Source organism: Stenella coeruleoalba (assembly GCF_951394435.1).
Source record: "Stenella coeruleoalba genome assembly, chromosome: 10".
Taxonomy (NCBI): Eukaryota; Metazoa; Chordata; class Mammalia; order Artiodactyla; family Delphinidae; genus Stenella; species Stenella coeruleoalba.
Window position 1 is genome coordinate 31,073,330 of NC_137156.1, and position 21,404 is coordinate 31,094,733.

General features: G+C 41.1%; 1 protein-coding gene across 3 annotated transcripts in view; it reads left to right on the top strand.

Moving 5' to 3' along the window:
* The window catches only part of CLIC5 (chloride intracellular channel 5), a 190,848-nt gene that overhangs the window by 12,766 nt on the left and 156,678 nt on the right, over positions 1-21,404 (top strand). The window contains exons 2-5 of one of the 3 annotated variants that reach the window (XM_079934914.1): positions 6,556-6,664; positions 7,577-7,640; positions 11,243-11,440; positions 15,041-15,556. In XM_079934914.1, coding sequence (XP_079791040.1) covers positions 11,435-11,440; positions 15,041-15,556 — 522 coding nt within the window. In that variant the 5' untranslated portion in view covers positions 6,556-6,664; positions 7,577-7,640; positions 11,243-11,434. Of the gene's footprint in view, positions 1-6,555; positions 6,753-7,576; positions 7,641-11,242; positions 11,441-15,040; positions 15,557-21,404 lie in introns of all 3 variants that reach the window. The other 2 variants (XM_079934913.1, XM_079934915.1) reach the window with 2 other exon arrangements.

A 21,404-nucleotide genomic window follows, 5' to 3' on the forward strand; every position in this document is an offset into this window, starting at 1 on the left:
TTGGTAACCATAAATTTGTTCTCTATTTCGTGAGTCTATTTCTGTTTTGTAAATAAGTTCATTTGTATCATTGTTTTAGATTCCACATATAAGTGATATATGATATTTATCTTTCTCTGCCTGACTTAACTTCACTTAGTATGATAATCTCTAGGTCCATCCATGTTGCTGCAGATGACATTATTTCATTCTTTTTTATGGCTGAGTAATATTCCATTGTGTATATATTCCACATCTTTTTTATCCATTCACCTGTTGACATACACTTAAGTTGCTTCTGGGTCTTGGCTGCTGTAAATATATCTGCAGTTTTTAAACTAATTTTACTATAGAACTAACTTCATGGTTCTCCTGAGTTTTAGTTGTTCACGGTCTTTGTATAAATAAATAAATACACACACACATGTGTACACACATAAAGTAAGGTGTTCTAGAAATGTAGAAAAAAAGAGTACAATTCTTCCACAGTCCCACCACCCAAAGATAACTGTGACAGTTTTGTGTGTGTGTGTTTTTGAAAAGTGTGTTTTCTTTTGCACACATTTAAATTTTTTTCCTGCATTGATACATCAGAAAGACCAATAGCAAGATGATAGCTGTACAGTTTTTACCCTTTCAATGCATAGTGATAATGGAGCAAAGCCTCTGTTCTGCTTTCCAGAAAGTCCTGCTTCTGAGGGAGGTTACCTCATTCACTCTCTCTCTCTTTTTCTTTTCTTTTTTTTTTTTTTTGGCCACACGGCATGTGGGATCTTAGTTCCCTGACCAGGGATCGAACCGGCATTCCCTGCGTTAGAAGCACGGAGTCTTAACCACTGGACCACCAGGGAAGTCCTATTCACTCTCTCTTATTCACAACGGGGGGCTGGCCTGCAGTTGAAGGGATTATTCCACGTTGTTCGGGAGGGAGAACTTGGAGAACTAGGTCTGGTCGTTTTTCTGGCCCTCCTACTTGCTACAGGTCAGACATCCTGAAGGCCAAGAAGAGTTTTGACATTTGGACAAAACCCTAACTGTGGAGGGGCGTCTGCACATTTAGTCCAGTGGAGTTTAGTGCGTTCTTCCTGGAGTTTAGTGTTCTGGTTTGATTGTTACTGGCCTGACTTTTTAGCCATTTTCTGTCCGTTTCTCTAATAAGAGAAACTCTGAAACCTGTAAATTGCGGGAAGTTTCTAACTGTCTGTGGAACACCTGCTGTGTGCCCTCCCCACTCCTACCCCCAGGCAGCCAGTGCTAGTTCCCCACACCTGATCCCCAGGCTCTGGAAGCTTCTCGGGGCCAGCTCTGCACTGGCTCCAGGCCCTGCTCAGCAAACAAAGGACAATTAGCACGTTGTTCTCAATCGAGTTCATAGTGCAAAACCTGCTGGGCCAGGCGCAAGCTCTCTCCGCTGCCCTCCTCCTCGGGTACTTTGACTTTCTAATTGACTGGTGCTGACTCCTGTCTGGGGACCAAAGGAGAACAGAGGGCGGGAAGCAAGGTGATTCCTCGGTGCAGAAGCCCCTTCCACTCCCTCAGCCAGGCTGCGAGCAGCTTTCATGTCCACAATCCTGGCAACGGCCATGGTTCCTCCCAGCCTCCCATAGATAGAATAACTGTAATCAATGCTAATATAATTATATTTTTTTCTTTTTTACCATAATGACTCCTCCCACACAACTTTGGAAATAGCAAATATAAATTTTTTTCCAAGTATATGTTTTGGCATCTGCCCTAAACATGTGCTGAGCCCACCTTTAAGGTAATCCAGCTATGCTGATCAGATATACACACATCAGAATTTGGGACACTGGTAGCGTTCTCCTAGATGTCAGTTTCCATAGGATTAAACTAATTTCTGCCAATGAGATCGTATTAATTCTGGGAATCTAAAGCTGAAGTTTGTCCTGTTTTAATGAGCACTCATCAACCTATATCGCACTTTGACATGTATCTCTAAGAGTTGGAAGAAATAGATGCCCGCAAAACTTAAAAACCTTTACCCAAAGCAGCATTTTTTAAGTAAAATTTTATCTTCTTCGCAGTCCCTTTGAAAACTTTTTAACTTTGAAAATTTAAGGTCTAGTTATGTGACACATATTAAACTCACCAGGAGAGCATTTAAAAAGTACAGGGGAGGGAACTCCCTGGCGGTCCAGTGGTTAAGACTCCAAGCTTCCACTGCAGGGGGTGCAGGTTTGATCCCTGGTCAGGGAACTAAGATCCTGCAAGCTGCATGGTGTGGCCAAAAAAAATATAAACAAATAAAAATAAAAACTACGGATGCCCAGGCCTCTCTCCTACCCGCCTTCCCATGTAGATTCAACTGTCCTAGGGGGATCAGCATCACCCTGGCTTTAAAAGCTCCCCAGGTGATTCTAGTAGTAAGCCAGCTTTGGGGATCAGTGTTCCACTCAGTAAGAAGAGGCGCCTACACCCCATTGGATGGTCCAGCAATGAATGACATTGCTGATATCCAACTGAAATCAATTAACAAAGGAGGTTACCATTTCAAATTAACCCAGCAGAAAGACTATGCATTAAATGGACAAAAAGTACTAAAGAGTTAGATTTATACATAGAATTGCAGACATTTCTAGGTTAACTATGTCAACATATGTTAGATTTTAACCACCAAGACATTTCATTAGGGTATTTGTGAATCATGTATGGCCTGGAATGATGAACAGGTCTCAGATTTTCTCTCTCCTGTTCTCCCAGCCACTCTGGTTGCCACTGGCAGCCTCAGTCCATGTTGGTCTGTGTTCTTCAGGAGGCTTAGGTCCTCTGTAAGTAACTGAAGGTCCCACATCGACCAGCATTTCTAGACCTTTGCCATGTTGCTCTCCATCTGTCCGAGTGCACACCTGATTTTTTTCTCTCTGCACAGGTGGTGAGCTGCACAGTGCTGTCAGGGCCTCTCCAAATGGATGTTAGAGGCATCAGCCCTGAGCTGGGATCAGGGGTACAGATATAAGCAGAAGTGTCTCCTCACTGTCGTAGGTTGTTTTCTTTTAAACATTTTATTATGAGAATTTTCAAGCATTCAGAAAACTTAAAAAAACACCCATATGCCCACCATCTAGATTCTGCAGTATAGTTGTCCCTTCAACAATGTGGCTTTGAACTACGTGGCTCCACTTATATATTGGATTTTTTCAAGAAATAGTACTACAGTACTACACGATCTGCAGTTGATGGAACCCGTGAATATGGAACCATGGATACAGTTATAAAGGAAGTTATAATCGGAGTTTTGACTGCACGGAAGGTTGGCACTCCTAACCCTGACATTGTTCAAGAATCAGCTGTAAACATATTCTGTACTTGCTTTACCCATGTATCTAGCCATCTGTTCATCCGTCAGTTCATCTTATTGTTTGATGCATTTCAATGTCAGTTGTCATTGTTGTCAGTACACTTCACTTAGAAACATTTCAGCAGCAGCATATCAATAATGGTAGGACAGAATTTGTTTAGAGCTATTCTTCTTTTTAAATAAAATTTACAAAGACGAAAATGTACAAATCTAAAGCATACTGTTCTGAGTTTTGACAAATACATACACCTGTGTAATTCAAAGTCCTGTCAAAACACACGACGTTTCATTCCCCTGGGCAAGTACCTTTCTAACCCTTCCTGTCTACCCCTTTCCCCAGGTAACCGCTGTTAGACTTTTTTAAAAGTTACAGATTTGTTTTACCCTCTGTAACATCATATAAAAGGAATAAAATCATATAATAAGTACTCTTTTGTGTCTGGTTGTTTCACTAACATGATGCATTTGAAATTTACCCATGTTGTTGTGTGTATCAGTACTTCATACCTTTTTATTAGGAGTCTTTGGCCCAACATTGACCAAGAAAGCCTCAAGACAGGCCTGGCAGCAGGTTGGAGCCAGGCAAGGCCACAGCAGTCCTCTCTCATGGATCACTCAGTGACAGAAGTCAGTGGCCTTTCATTAGGACACTCACGCAGCTCCATGGAGAGCAGCGTGTGGGAAGGAACTGAGGCCCCCTGCCAACAGCCAGATGAGTGAGCCATCTTGGAAGCAAGTTCTGCAGCCCCAGGCAAGCCTTCCGATGACTGCAGCTCTACCTTACATAATTGCAACCTCATGGGAGAACTCAAGCCAGTATTCCATGGTGTTGAAATAGTAGCCAGCGTTGCACAGTACAGCTATACCACAATTTATTTATCCATTTACCAGTTAATGGACACAGGAGTATTTTCAGTTTTTGGCTGTTGTGAATAAAGCTGTTTTGAACATTCTTGTACAGGTCTTTTTTGTGGACGTGTGTTTTCATTTCTCTTTGGTAAATATCTAAGAGAGGAACTACTAGATATAGGGTAAGTATATGATAATTTTGTAAAAAAAAGAAAAGGACAGCCAGATCTTAAAGTAGGTACACTATTTTAAATCCCCATTTTATGAGAATCCAGGCACTCAGACATCCGTACCAACAATTGATGTTGCCATAGTGGTGGTTGTGTAGTGCTATCTCATTTTCTTTGCATTTGCTTTCTAACTTTTAATTTTCTAGTACATGTGCGTTAACACCTGCCATGTGCAAAACATTATGCAAGGGCCTTGCTGCTCAAAGCGTGGCCCATGAACCTGTAGTATTAATATTCTCTGGGAAATGCAGGCCCCACCCCAGGCCTACTGAATCAGAATCAGTATTTCAACAAGATCCCCATAGAGTTCTTAGGCACGTTCAAGCTTAAGCATGGCATTAGGGGATGTAAAGATAAATAATATTGTCCTCAAGAAGTGGTGCAGGATAAAAAAGGTGTCGGGGAGGGAAAAAAGGCGAGGCTATTTTAATAGGTAGGATATGATGCTTGTACCATCAGACATGAAAACAAAGTCTGGAGAGATGGGAGAGGCCTTCGTGGGAAGGCATCACCTATCTGGGTCATGAGCAATAGATAGGAAAGAGGGAGGAAGACACGTAACCTTAGCTGCATTGTAGGTTACTTACCCTGGTAAAAAGCAAGAGTTAGATTGAGAGTTGGTGGTAGGAGAGAGAGAAAGCAACCTTTGGACTAGAGTGACAGTCCAAATAAGAGAGAAAGATGGAAAATACAGTGACCTCATGTTCCCCAATCCTGTGTGCTGTACACATAAAAGATTGTGTAGATAGGTAGAGAGATAATGTTCATTCATTCAAGGAGACTCCTTAGCTTTTAGTTTGAGACCTCAGGATGTAGAACTAATAAGACAGACGCTATGTGCCGTAATTATTAGTACTGAAGAAAATCACACAGATTTTCTTCAGTGACAGTAAAGAAACTGCAAACATGAAGACCCAGGACACCAAAAGTGCCACAAAGTATTGGTATGGAAATTGGGTACAAATGTAATTTTATATGTATATAGACAAATGTGTATACACGTACACAAAGTGAAACCATTCGAATTTTGGTGTGGACAATCCAGAATTTAGACAGTTATCACTACTTTTTCTCTATTCGATTTGAACATTATCAGTGTTAGGAGCTAAGACTTGGGGTAAAATGTTATGAATACTTAGTTACTTAGATAATAAAATGAACCAGAGCAGGAGTAAAACACATTCAAAGGGAGTTTGTAGATTGACTCTAGGAGAATTTCTCTGAAATTGTTTCCTCGGGTGTAAAATAGAAAAACGAATTGCCCTATAGGGTTGTTGTGAAGATCAAATGGTCCTCATGAGCTCTTTTCTTCTTTTTTAAAAAATTTAATACATGTTAAATGAACTGTAAGGAATTTTTTAAAGGGAGGGAATTGAGCTCTAATAGAACGTATATAGATAAAATATTTTAAACGTATGTTTTGAATTTGAGGCACCTTATCCTCAAAGCAAAATAATTGGGAAATGGGAAAAAAGCCCTTAGACCAGGGAATCTGTAAACTTGCAATAGTTACCTAACTTTTTAGACTGGAAGAAGGAAACAGCTCATGAGGTGATGATGCCAGGTCTACACTGAGACCGGGTAACAGTGCTCCCTAGTGGACTAGAAATGAAAGAAAACACTCAGTTTTCCAAATCCTGAGGGTTTCTCAGCTTGATCTTTCTTGCATATTGTGTTTGCCTTTGGTAAAAACGTGTTCATTTTTATTGCATAATTTATCATTCTGGTTCAGTTATAGACATCTGATATTTTCCCTTACTTTACAGAGATACTTTACAGAGCATACATTTTAAACCTTTAATGATCACAGCATCCTTGAGCTATGGACGAAGTTCAGTGGCAGCTGTTAGGGGACCTGGGCCCTAATCTTAGTGTTACAAACATGCACCGGAAAAGCAGCCTGAGCCATGGCTTTCATATCTATAAAACGGATTTGGTAATACTTGCCTTACTGCGTTCTTGGCCAAATCATGCAAAATACTGTCTGTAAATGTCTTTTAAGTTTGCAGTTACTACAAAATGCAAAATATAATTATGATTTAGAGGAGATATCAGGGTTATGGAAAGAAAATAACTCCAAAAGTACATAATAATAAATATAATTCAGAGTAGAACTAAGTTCTATTAACATACTAACGTGTCATGATGTTACTTATACATATTTTTTTTCCCCTCCAGAATCTCTTCATTCTGAGCTCTGAAACCAATGCAGCTTAGCTGTGGGAGAAGGATTGGAAACTAACACTGAACACGCCTGTCTAATCTATCAGGCTCTGAGGCTTCACACGTATCTTTTTCATTTAAACTTTCCAACAACACTTTGAGGAAGGTGTTATTTACATTTTTGCAAATAAGGAAACCAAGCCTCAGAAAAGGTAAGTGGCAGTCTACATTTGCACCCAGGTCTGTTTGGCACCAAAGTTTCCCTTACCCCATGTGGCTAAAACATTCCCCCTTCATCTTCATAATTTTTATAAACAAGAAACACTTCAATTAACCTCCAGTTGTTTTTTTTCACCCCACAATTCCATAATTTCCCATCTCTGCTCCCCAGGTCTGCCCACGCTGCACCCAAATGTAAACTAAAACCAAAAGAGAATTTAAACGTGTATAGATGAATTGAGTATGTTATCTGCAGATAGCGATATTTAAAGGAAAATCATAGGCAGTCTTGAAACCGCTTGCAAAGCATTCAGTGAGCCCTGCCCTGCTGTGAGTATCACCCAGTGTTACTGTCGAGTCACCATGTCACAGCCTGGGAAGCGCACGGAAGCAAGAAGAATGAAAGTTTCCTATGTTATTGTCCCGTTAGTTGGGCCAACCCCTTACTTAAACAAAATCCCTTGCCTTTTAAAAAGTCTTTTGGCTAGACAGTAAAGAAAAGTATCTTTGAATCTTCTACACTGACAAATTACATCAGCTAATATTTGAGTTGACTGTCTGAAAAATACTGGTCTTATATAAATATGCTTAAATGCCATGTATATACACTGTATAATGTCAATTTTTTAAAAAGCAGAATACAAAGACAACTATGATTCCAAATGAAAATATAAACATACAGGTAGAAAAGGAGTAAGAGAAAATTAACGTAAGTACCTTCGGGTAGTGGAATTACAGATGATTCTTATCATCTTTTTTTTATAAGCATGAATGACATTTATAATGGAAAGAAGTCTCCTTAATATAAAGAACACAGACATCTTTGATGCCACAACAAGAACCTGAGAAGCTGAAAATGATAGCTGTGTACTTATTTCTCAGTAAGTGTGTTTCTTGTGGAGTAACTTAAGGACAGTGTCCTTCAGCAATAATGTTTAGAAAATGTAAAATCAAAGTATGAAAGGACAGCTTACTCAGGCATTTGTACCCAAGCCGGTGGAATTATTCCTCAGGTTTCATTTTCAAAGCCCACAGCTCTTTCTCCATCTTTTCTGGATGGCTCAGAGTAACAATTTACATTATATTTGTTATACAGTCTGCTCTGTATCTGTTATACAGATACAGAATCCAAGGATGCAGAGGGTGACTATACTCCATTTTACATAGGGGACTTGAGCAACCGTGGATTTTGGTAACCCCTGGGGGTCCTGGAACCAATCCCCTCAGATACCGAGGGATGACTATCTAGAGAAGTACACAAAATACATTACTGAGATAGATTGCCTTTGGTTTTATAATACAGAATCAAACTTCCTGGATGTCTTTGGAGAAAAAAAAAATCCCCAAACGGTAAAACCTTAAAACCCCTCAAACCACAAAGTAAAATCTCCAAAGATGGAGAAATGTACTGGAGGAAGGTGGAGTGAGAGAGCTCAGTGGAGTCAAGTTGTCTATGGCGGAAAGAAGGCACATTCCCTTTAGGCAGAATGATGGAGATAAAAAAAATAACCCAGTAATACTCCATTAAGTTACTAAGTAAACTTGATATTTCCTCAAGTTCCTTCAGCACTGATGCAGCACGCCTTTATCCTTGTCTGCAAAAGCCCAGCTAAAGGGATGCCCAGCTCTCCTTTCCTCTCTTCTCAATGGACTATCCGGACATTTCGTTCTTTGGACATCTGCAAATTCATCTGCTTCAAGTTGCTTTTTTCCTGTACTAAAGGTGCTAGAGAAGTGATAGAAGGTTCTAGAGAAGTGATAGACAGCTACTAAGGGGTCAGACTTTGGTCATGTTGGAGACAGCAGAGGAAGGAAGTGGAGTGAGAAAACTAGACCCAGTCTGAATAAAGAGGAAGGGCAAGGGGACAGCTGGGAGACATCCCTGAGGATGGGGCCCTGTGGTTGAGTGTGTAGTCCCAGCCTGGGTAAGTCGACAATGCCAGGGGCAGGGAGAGGATGAAGCAAGGGTTTCCCTGCCTGAGGGCTTAAGGGTATATAGTTCATCCAATTTTAAAAATAATGTCATTTTTCCATGTTCAATTTTTTTAATCAAATTTCTTTAAATAACCTTGTTGTCCCTTCCATTTATGTTAAATTGTTTGAGTGAAGAGCATCCCATCTGTCTCATCCTCCCAATGTTTAATATTACCCTTTTCCTATTTTCTGTATTCATTTCCTCTAAGTAATAAAACATCATAAATGACTTCTACTCAGGCTTCTAGGACCTTTAGGACTTTTCCCAGATTGTATAAAGTAGACAGCACCGAGGTGGACCAACTATTGTAATGACGAGTCAAGATATGGACGACTGTTCACAATTTGAAAAGTAAGAAAGTGCAGTAAAATTTTAAGAGATACCTATGGTGGGTATAATGGCAGAGTCAGAATTGTGAGGAATGAAATTCAAAATGTTGGAACAACTAGATGAAGGTTACAAAAATAAAGCTATGCGGTGACCAGCTGGGAATGGTGTTTGAGGGAGCTCCAAGGAGGAGAGAGAGTGCCAGGAGGTAAATGGGAGCGGGGCACATTCACAGTGACTGAAATAAATCAGCAGAACCATCTGAAGTTCTCAGGTACCTTCTACACAGTCCCCTCCCTGTGCCCATATTGAAATGTGGTTGCCACATTGTGATGTGACAGTAGACCAAGTTGCTCCAGTAAGCAACACCAGCTACTGGAAATGGTTTTCTCTGAGCACCTGCCTCTGTCTTGAAGCCAGCTGGAATGTAAATGATTGTGGGATTGAACGACTTTCTGTGTTATGTGTCTGCCCATCCTTGATATCATCCTATGAACATAAAACTCAGATTTCTGATCTTGGCATTCAAGGCTATCCACAATCTAGCCCAGTACTGCCATCTTCTCTATTTTTTCTGGAATCCACATACTCCATCCAATCTGGTTTTTCTCCATCATTGTGAATTATCGATTCTGCATTATATTTCATACGTTAATCCCCCTTCTCCACTTCTCCACACACAAAAATTGAAAGTAGAATCTTGGGAAAATATATCCATAAACACTAACCAAAAGAAAACTGATATCAGAAGAAGGCAAAAAATAATGCTAGAGATAAAGAGTGACATTTTCTACTGAAAAAACAGTCCATCTACCAAGATTATATAACAGTTCTGAATCTGTATGCATCCAATAATATAGCCTTAAAAATATATAAAGCAAGGGCTTCCCTGGTGGCGCAGTAGTTAAGAATCCGCCTGTCAATGGAGGGGACACGGGTTCGAGCCCTGGCCCGGGCAGATCCCACATGCTATGGAGCAACTAAGCCCGTGCACCACAACTACGGAAGCTCGCACACCATGCTCTGCAATAAGAGAAGCCACCACAATGAGAAGCCCGCGCACCGCAATGAAGACCCAACGCAGCCAAAAATAAAAAATAAATAAAATAAATTTATTAAAAAATATATATATAAAGCAAAAAATGAGATAACTGAAGCAAGAATTAGACAAATCCATGATCATAGGGAAGATTTTAACTTTCCTTTTTCAATACCTAATAGAAGAAGCAGATGAAAGTCAATAGGAATATGAAATAATTGAGTAACAAAAATAAACAGATACTAATTTATTATCATCTACAGAATACTATACCTAACAATGGAAGAACACATGTTATTTTCAAATGCACATGGAATATTTCCAAAGTTGGCCATATGCTGGGCCATAAAGCAAATCTCAAAACAAATTTCAGTAGATTAAAATCATAACAACTGTATTGTCTGACCACAGTGAAATTAAGCTAAAAATCAACAAAAAATATAACTAGAAAATCTTCAACTGTTGTAAAACTGATCAATACATTTATAAATAACTCATGGATAAAGGAAAAAAGTCTAAACAGAAATGGGAAGTATTTTGAACTGGATGATAAGGAAAATAAATCATATCAAAACTTGTGAGATGCAGATAAAGCTGTACTTAGAGGAAAATTAATAATCTTAAATGCATATATTAGAAAAGAAGAAAAGTTGAACACCAGTGATTTAAGTGTCCACAATTATCTTGGGATAAAAAGCAAACAGCAACAAACAAGTAAAAACAAAAAGAGAAGAAAGGAAATAATAAAGATAAGAGCAGAAATTAATGAAATTGCAAAGAAATGCACACTAGAGACTATTAATAAAGTCAAATATTCTCAAAAGAAAAAGAAAGAAAATTTTAAAATCCCTAATAAGACTGATTAAGATAAGAAGAAAAGGCGCAAATCACTGATACTGGGTTTTAAAAATACCCTATTTTTAATAGGGGTATTGCCTCAGATCCTACAAACATCACATAAAAGTAATTTGAGGGTATTGCCTTAACTGATTCCCTATGTAGAATTTGCTACCGTGAAGAGATAATGCTTATTATCTCAAGCAAATATTCAAGTCAATTGTGGCAGTTATGTTTTGGCGGGTAAAGTTATAAAGTGGCCTTTATGTTGCTAAACTGAATTTTTTTTTTTTTTTTTTTTTTAGTTTAGTTAGAGTGACTCAGTTCTACAATGTTTGAAAAACCCTGTGTAAACTGACCAAACTGAGTCTTTGTACATGCAAAACAGAAGACTAGACTTTGGCCCCACAGTTATCCAAGACAATGGGCAGGGCTGCTGTAGTCCCAGTTGGATCCTTTCTGTGGAATAGCTAATTTGTAAATTTCCTCCATTGTACATGCAGGTAAGATCACGTTTTATGTATATTTATAGCCTGTATCTAGTAGAATGAGTAGCATTTTGCCCAGTGGAGACAACATATGTGCAAAAGCATAGGGGCAGGAAATGGCATAGTATATTCGGGGAAGAGCAATGTTTCTGCTGCGGAGTAGGATATTTGAAGGAGTGCTGAGGGAGAAGCTGGCTGGACAGATAGGCTTGGTTTCATTTGTGAAAGGTCTTGGAACACACATCTTCCTGTATCTGCTTTATCAAAAATTTCCAGACATGGGTGTGATATAGGCAAACTTGTATTTCAGAAGGCACACAAGTTCATTCTTAGAACTTCTCAATCAAGTGAATATGTCTTGTTTCCTTTCTTAGGTTATATGTAACAGCCATATGGAGCCCTCAGAATACTTTCAATCGATTAACTGGTTGATAGACTCTTTCTTTTATCAGTAAACAAGCCAACTTGTTTTATACAAAGTGCTGTGGAAGACCCAGGTATTAGTTTTCTTCCTGCAGGAGTTTACAATATAGTAATGAAATAACACTTATGCACATAACACAGGAAGAAAATGGACCAGGAGTACAAGGACTTGAATTCTGGATACATCTCCTCCATTTTAGTTGTTTATAAAAACAAATATTTAATAAGCACCTATTATGTGTCAGATATCTGTTAGACTTTAGGTATGCACTGATGAGCAAAATAGTCATGGGCTTTGTGTGTCCAATGGAGGATAATGACATCAGACAATCACAAAAATTTATTCAACAAATAATGTATTGAGAATCTAATATGTGCCAGGCACTGTTCTAGGTGCCTGAAGCAATAATGAAAAAGCAGACAGATCTGTGCCCATACAGAAGTTACCTTCTAGTGGGAGAAGACAGAAAACAAACTCTAGATGTACAATAAATAAGTAATGTATATATCTTATTAGAAGGGGATATGTCTTATGGTAAAAGAAATAGAAAGTCAGGTAAGGGTTTTTAGTAATGAGGAGGGGTACAGATAGGAGTTGGGATGGGTTGTCATTTTATCCAGGACAGTTAGAGTGGTCTCATTGAGAAGGGATGCATAAGCAAAAACTTAGAATTTTGGAGAGTTGACTCTGCATATATCCAAAGGAAATGTATTCCCGGCAGAGGGAACAGCCAATGTAAAGATCCTAATATGGGAGCATTTTGGAGGGTTCCAGGCACAGCAACGAGGCCATATCCTCTGAAGCAGGGTAAGCAAGGGGGAGAAAAGCAGATGTAGGAGAGTTTGTGTAGATTTTGTAGGGCCTTGAGGGTCACTGTATGGACTTTGGCTTTTCCTGAAAGAAATGGAGAGCCATTATAGGAGTCTGAGTAGGGAGAGAGATGATCTGATTTATGCTTTAATGGGATGACCGGTTCCATGTTACAACCTGTAATTAATCATGATAGGTGTGTCCTGAAATGGGATAACAGGGGGACCAAATTTATAAAATACCTGTGTATTGGGCCCTAAGCTTAGCTAGGCCCCTCAGACTCACTGGGTCATCTTGGTGCGGACCTGGTAACATGCGGTATATATAAGCTCACGTAGAATACTGTTCCTTGGAAGTGATGCAGAATGACACATAATCTTGTTGCAGAATGGCACATAATCTAGAAGTGTTCTAGCAGTGAAAGCACATATTCTCAAAAGGAGCGATATCACCCCCAAAGGGGTGAAAATTGGTTCTTAAGGGCCAAAAACTTCCTCTTTTTGATGTATAAAGCACAGATGTACATACAGTATGTAACAGATATGTAATATATTGGCAGTATTTTAATTTCATGGAAAAGATACCTAAAAAGGATCCTGTAGGGATGGGGTGGGAGTGGAAGGTTGTATGATCATAAAAAAGGTTGGAAAACAGTGACTTAAGAAGGGAGTGAGTGGCAGGAAGATCACTGAACTGGGGGTTAGGAAATCACAGCCAAAATCAGCTCCATCATTAACTCTGTGAACTTGGACCGCTTACTTCCCCTTTCGAGGTTCCAGCCTGCCTTCAAATGTAAAATCAGGTAGATTGTATGACCTTTTAGCTTTTCTCCAGTGCTAAAATTATGAGAAGAACTTGAGCTGGCTCTCCACTGAGTTATAAACACCAGATTATGGGAACTATGGTAATCTATCAGGTATTTGGACCCATCAAACCTCACCTTTCAATAAAAGAAAGGGATAGCATCAATAGACTTTAAAGTCTGTCTCTGGTCTCTTTCCCTTTATCTATTCTTTAAGCTATCCCCAAAGCTTGAATTCTAGAAATACTGCTTTAGTTCGCTCCAGAAGATTCCTGGATGCAACATTGGAGGCAAGGGTACAATGAAGTTTTGTCTCTAAGATGCTCATCAGGGCTTCCCTGGTGGTGCAGTGGTTGAGAGTCCACCTGCTGATGTGGGGGACACGGGTTCGTGCCCCGGTCCGGGAAGATCCCACATGCCGCAGAGCAGCTGGGCCCGTGAGCCATGGCCACTGAGCCTGTGCGTCCAGAGCCTGTGCTCCGCAACGGGAGAGGCCACAACAGTGAGAGGCCCGGGTACCGCAAAAAAAAAAAAAAAAAAGATGCTCATCAAATGCTTTGGAACCTGTCAACCAGAGTTGCATTGCTTCTCAATTTTCACATGATTTCTAGACACAAAAGTCCCTTTACAATCCGTCTGGGTTGTCACTTCAAAAAGAACGATGTACGTGGTGGGTGAAGGGATGCAGGAATTAGCAGGATAGAGTACCAGGTTAAAAAACAAAGAGCCTGTGTATTCGAGGCATCTGTAGATGACATCAACTAGACAGCTTTATGCATACAGTTCTTTACTTTAGAAGTCCTTTGAGGACAGAGAATGTGTCTGCTAACTCAAATGTTTAGTGCTCAACTCAGTATCCTGTACATAAGAGGATCTTTGTGAAGGTGTCTTGACTATGATGATCACACAGGTCGAAGAGAAAAAAGTAAAACTCAAAGCCATAAATCTTTGAGTCCCTTAGTTTGGGTGATCTGTACTGATGTGACCATAGACAAGGGCATTTATCTTCTTTTCCTTCTGTTATTTAATCACCTAGTGGTGTTTCCAGATAAGAAACGTGAGTGGCACTCATTACCTAACTGGAGCATGTGCAGCACAGTTATCATAGGGTATCAATACTCAAACAGCTGTTTTGTGTAATGAATTCAGCTATTCATAGATGAGTTACTATTGTGAAGAATTGTGCTCCACTGAACTGCAGGGACTTCTTGAGTGTTGTCAACATTTGGAGGCAATTGGAAGAGGGAACACTATTTAGTGACAAATGGCTAAATATTCAGAATTTCAATGTATACTAGGAAGATAATTCAAGTCAACCTCTAGTTGATCCGAAGAATTTTGGAGTTACTGGCAATGAGGAAAACTATAGAGTCTGCTTGAAAATATCCTTAGGAGTGAAGGAGTTAACTGAGTGTTTAAGCTTTATCTCATGTCCAATGGTCTTGTGGTTTGCCGATTAAAGTCTCCAGTCAATAATTGTTAGGGAGCTGTCATTGATAGCTGTTGCTAGTTGCTGTGTTTCAAAAGCCCGTTGATTCCTCTGCAAGGTGATCATCCTCTATCCCTTTCCTCATTTCAGACCTACTCAGGTCTGCCTGCAAAAGGATCCACCAAATCAACAAGCATGAATGATGAAGACGGCAGCACCATCTACGACAGAATCCAAAGACAGCGGGCATATGAGGACTCAGACCAGCCAGTGGAAGACAAAGGTCCCCTTTACAATGATGTCCATGAAGACTTGAAGGCAGAAGCCAATTTATATGCCACTGAGTTGGAAACCCATGGGTACGGCTCTGCGGCCATTTATGCTGTTGTTGGTCGGGAGAGCACCTCAGCCTCTTTTCAACGAGAAACAGGAGAATACCTCCTGCCTGAAAAAGTATACCCTGAGGCTCAGCATCCTCAACCTGGGGAGCCCCAGGAGAATGGAAGTGAGATGGAAGCAGATCCGACTTCTCCTTCCAGCTTCACCATCCAGCACAGCAGAGCCTTCTCCACCAGCGAGGACTCCCCTACCAGCTATTCTGCTGATGACGTTTCAGAAGAAAACGAATCAGCTTCCACTAACCCTGAGGTTAACCTCTTCGTGAAGGTAAGGGCTGCCTCTGACAGACACACCCGCACACGCAGATGGTGTTTTATTTTGCTCTGAGTGACCAGGGAAAGTTGCATGGTGTCATGGTCCTTGGAGGTCAATATATATTAAAGAGTAGGGCTGATGGAATGAATGGGTTGTTCCATAGTTCACCCAGGACCGCTCAAAATTACAAGAATTGGTAAGTGCATTTAAAAGTGTGTGTCTAATCATTGACTTCTCTATACTACAGGCAAAGCATTTTTTAAGAGTTCACTTATGAGGGAGCAGAAATTGTTGCTCAGATCCTTTCCTTTGTGACAGACATTAAGTGCATTTTCCTGTCTGGTTAAATTTCTTTCATCGTCATCATTTTGAAAAACGAAACTAAGGCTTGTTGAAGTCAAATCGATGGTCCTTCTTAACGTTTCTAAGGTCACAGATAGTACTTCGTACGTATGGTCGATAAATGTTACGTCTGTCACCGAGCTTGCCCTTTTGGCGCCAATATAACTAAAATATCTGATGAGATAAAATGCTTTCTCTAGTAGTAATACACTTAGTGTCAGTGTTAATGTTTAGCCCTTAGTATACTCAAACAAAGAGCTTTGGTGATCTTTGTATTAGACTGATATTCTAATAAAGATTATAGTTATGAATATTATCAAAACACAAAAATCATTTCAGGGCTAAACAAATCATCTTTATAGATCAAGGTGATGTTTTCCCCCACATTCCCCACCCAAATTCATATTTACACAAATTTTTATGTGAAGACAACAAAAATGATTACTCTATGAACCTATAAAAACCCCAGTCAACACTCATTTCTCCCCTTTCCGGTTTCGAATGAACTCCTTTAATGAAATGCACTTTCTTTTCTAATTTAATACATCATTATTTTCTATTTTTCTCTACCTGTTTGGTGTATAAATCGTCTCCTTTATTCTACCACAAGGTCCATTTCAAAAGCACCGAGAGCGTTTGGTTCGTATTTAGGTACCTGGCAAACCTTGCCTGGGATTTTGTTGAGCATTTGGGAGGAAGAAGCGTGTGTAGACAGAGCCCTTGCTCTCAAGAAATAACAATGTGGTACAGGAGACAGACTTGCAAGCTGTGAATATTGGTGAAATGGAGGAGTGAGAGAGCGTTGCGCCGTGGGTATTCTGGGAATGCCCAAGGGTGGACGAAGGAGTAAGGAAAGGCTCCACAGAGGAGGGGACATTCAAACAGGTGCATTCAAGCAGCATTCCAGCCATTATATTCACACGACCGTTGTGTTAGTTTCAAAAAAAGTCACCTTTTTAAAAGTGAGGACTAGGTGTATTTTCCTCAAGACAGAGGCATCCCTGCAACTTCCTGCAAGAGACGAGATGAATCAATCATCATCGTCATGATCATCATCGTCATTATGGGCACATCAAACCATTACTTGCATGTTTGGCAAAGTGTTGATTTCATCAGAAATTAGGCTGAACCAAACAGAAGTAGGAGGAAATAGAAGTGTTGGCATCTCTAGCTGGTACCAGCAACAGGAAAAACTACTTGATAGTGTCATGTGGTTCCTAAGTTACTTAAGATCCGTGGTTCCCTAAAGTAAATATTGGATCTAATTAACTCTTTACATTTACATTCTTTTTAGTATAATTTTGTTAACTAAGTGGACGTAGAATGTACCATCAACCTCAGCTCCTATGTGTGAACTCCTTTTTAGAGATTCTCAGCATCACTCAGTGAGAAGAAGGGCAGTCATAATCCTGGCTTCTCCACCCCCCAGCCCACCTCCACTGCGGTCCTTTATTCAATGAGGAGGGAAATGAGTAATATGAAAACAGGTGATACAGGACTGCAGGGCTTGCGTGGGAGTGGAGGGCGTGTGTGTGCCCAGCCCAGGCTCCTCCCTCCTCCCAGCTCTGCAGAGGGGCTGCTGGAACCCCTGCGTTGGACGGGGATCACCATCTTCCTAGCGGGCTTGTTGCTGGTGTTCTGGGGTTGTTCTCCTCCTCCTGGGCTGTTTTGGTGTAGACCACTTGGGCTGCAGGTACACCTGTACTCATTTGTGTATGTTTCCACCTGTCTGGACAAGTCAGAGAAATTGTCACGCAGGTTAATAACCGTGTTCAACCAACTTTTCATTGAGGCTCGGCCATTTCAGGGTGTTGACCTGTTACTTACTTAGTTAAAATATGTCATTTATTTATTCATTCAACAGAGAGTTATTGCGCCAGGTTCTGGGTGTACAACAATGAAGAAAACAAAGGCCTGGCTCCCCAGCACTTTGCATCGTAGTGGGAGAGACAACAGATGGACAAATAGAGACGTAAATATAAAATGTGCCGAGTGGTGATAGTGCTATAAAGAAACATAAAACAAAACAACGGGTGTGTTAATTTCCTACTGCTGCCCTAACAAATTACTACAAACGTAGTGGCTCCAAACCACATAAATTTATTCTCCTGCCTTCCGGAGATCAATCGGAAATGAGTCTTAAAGGGCTAAAACAAGGAGTCAGCAGAGCTGTGCTCCTTCCGGAGGCTCCAGGCGAGAATTTGTTTCCTCCATTCTTCTAGCGATGGTCCTCATTCTTGACTCCTGGCCCATGTCACATCTCCCTTTCTCTCTGGCTTCCAGCTTCACCTTTTTTTTGGCCACACCATGCAGCATGCAGGCTCTTAGTTCCCCGACCAGAGATGGAACTCGTGCCCCCTTTAGTGGAAGCGCAGAGTCTTAACCACTGGGCCTCCAGGGAAGCCCCCAGCTTCCCCTTGCCTTCCAATCTGACTCCTTCTGCATCCCTCTTATAAGGAAACCTGTGATTAGTTTGGGCCCGCAGGATAATCCAGGTTAATCTCCTCATTTCAAGATCCTTAATTTAATCACTTCTGCAAAGTCCCTTTGGCTTCAAAGTCTCTGGGAATTAAAGCATGGGCCTATTTGGGAGCCATTGTTCAGCTTCCCACAGTGGGACGAGAATGATGCTGAGTAGGGGTGGGAGGAGTAGGGGTAGCCGGGGCGTGGGGGCGGGGGAGATAAGAGAGGTGGAGGTGGGTACAGGTCACGCCTAGGCCTGATGAGCCGTTGACAGAGCTTCCACTTTTTTTTTTTTTTGTGCGGTACGCGGGCCTCTCACTGTCGTGGCCTCTCCCGTAGCGGAGCACAGGCTCCGGACGCGCAGGCTCAGCGGTCATGGCTCACGGGCCCAGCCGCTCCGCGGCATGTTGTATCCTCCTGGACTGGGGCACGAACCCGCGTCCCCTGCATTGGCAGGCGGACTCTCAACCACTGCGCCACCAGGGAAGCCCAGAGCTTCCACTTTTACTCTGAGCGATAAGGGGAGTCATCAGAGGGTTTTGGAAGGGAAATTCTGGCTGCCTTTTTGATGATAGACTACAGCAGAGAAAGGGTAGAGGCAGGGAGGACAGGTTGGAGGCCCTTGAAAAACTAGGCAGGGGAGGACGGTGGATTGGACGATGGTGACAACAGTGGAGCTGGTGCCAAGTAGATTGGGATTGTTGGGAAGAGAGAGCCCAGAGGTTTTGCTGGTGGGTCTGATGTGTAGTATAAGGAAGGGAAGGAGCTAAGTTTGACTCTAGGGGTTTAGACAAGAGCTATTGAGTGAATGGAGATGTTATTCTCACTTCACCTGTGGACCTCTTCTCCAGGAACATATGATCCAGAAAATGGTTCACAGTCATTCATATATCCACTCCTCCCTCCCTCCCTTCCTTCCTTCCTTCCTTCCTTCTTTCCTTCCTTCTTTCCAACATTTACAAGATACTTACTACGTGCCACATACTGGATGTAAGAGATGAATGCAGCACAACCCAAGTGCACTGTCCTGTGGGCAAAGACAGAGAAACACAATTCTTGAAAATAATAAGAGGAAAGAAATAACTGCTTCTTGGTCATTGGCTGAGATCCAGTGAAGGAAAAGTCTCTAGTGAGAGCTGCACTTCATGTCGTAAGGCAACCAAGAGGAGTTGTCAGTTCAGAATTTGCTGATAGGATTACAAGAATTTCTTGCTGCTTTCTGCTAAAGTTGAAGGACCTGTAGACATTTTCCTAATTGTGTGTGTGTGTGTGTGTGTGTGTGTGTGTGTGTGTGTGTGTGTATGGAAGAGAAAGAAAGAGAGGGACGAGAGGGACAGAGACTGAGGGAGGAGAGGAGATAGAGATATAGAGGGAGATAAGAGAGATAAGAGATAGAGAGGGAGATGGAGAGGGAGAGAGAGAGAGAAAAAATATTCTGGTATTTAACACAAAGGAAAAAAAGTAATCTGACGATGACAGTTGCAAAGAAAAATGGTACAGATGAACACCATTTGTCCTGCACATAATGTCATTGATGTCATTGATTGTGGAAGGCAGTATATATATGTATGCTGTAGAGCACGTTTTCAAGTCAGGTTGCATGGTTTGAATCCTGGCTTAGCACATTAATTTCTGTTAAATTGTTTACTACTTTTCTCATTGGTAAAATGGATGTCATAATGATACGTTCCTCATAGGGTGGTTATGAAGATTGAATAAGAGAATCCTTGTAAATTGCTTAGTATAGCATCTGACGTATAGTAAATGCTCAATATTTAGGAGGCTAAATTATTATTGTTTATTGTGATGAATTTGAATCATCCATAAAATAACAATTTTTATTTTAGGCACTGTGACTTATAGTTAGTAGACATTATAAATGTTCTGTTAGCTGATATTAATGTGACGGTGTAATATTGTGGAAAGAGCACTGGTCAGGAAATTCTAACACGACTTTGTCAATGATTCACTATGAAACATTCTTGGACCCAAGTTTCCTCATCTCTGAAGTGCAGTCCATTCCAGCTCTTACAGTCTTTGACCAGGGTATGTGGCTCCAGTTCTGTATCAGTGTCACGTGCCTGGCACCATCTATTGTCCACTTGAGCAGACCGCTTGATAGTGATTAGGGTCTCTAGATTTGGGTGTGGTAGGGAGGGCCAGCAGGAAATCAACACGCCTTTCCACCCTCAGCTCACGTGAAGCCTGTCCCTTGGAAGGCATCCTCAGGGGCTGTCTCTGATTAGGCACTCACAGAGTCCCCATGTAGAGTTGCACAGGTTGTGCACTGAGCAAAGTTAGGGGGCCCCATTCACAGAAAATATAAACGGTGTCCTTCTAGAGTCAGGCAACATATGAGCCCTGATAAATGTTTCTTAGATTCATAGCCTGGAGTATTTTTGTCTAAAAGAGTGACTCCCTATAATTTGGTTCGGCATAATGGAAAGAGTCACAGAATTGTCAGTAGAACTTGTTATTATTGCTGTAACACAGGAGCCTGATGCTGTTCCAGAGGTCATGGTATCCGAATAGAGTATTCAACCTAGTCCACGGGCTGTTAGAATACTGTAATTAGGATAAAAAATATTAAGCCATATTTCTATTTAACCTAGTCCTCTTAAATGTTATTTTATATATTTCATCACATGTACAGTGTATTCTTGCAGTAGTACGTTAATATAATTTGTAAATGAATAAATATACATATATTGTGGGGAAATGTGTAAGTTCTGTGTTGGGAGGCATGCTCAGTTTTTACACTCTTATTGACTCATAGGCTTTCCTTCCTTTTCTGCCACCACCTGGGGTCTGAGACTCCTTCCTCAGCCAAGAACAAGTGAGAATAAGTCCCCTCACCTCCCGGGTCCTTCCCGGGAGTTTTCATAAGCAACACACTGAGTCCATTTGCTTTGGAGGCAAACAAACATTCACCGTCTCAGTCGAGGAGCTAAGAAATCGCATGGAGGAAATGAGGGACATGCAGCTAGATTTGCATGTGGAGATCTGATTCAGGTGAGGAGCAGTGGGGATGTGCCGGGTGGTGGTCTCAGCAGAC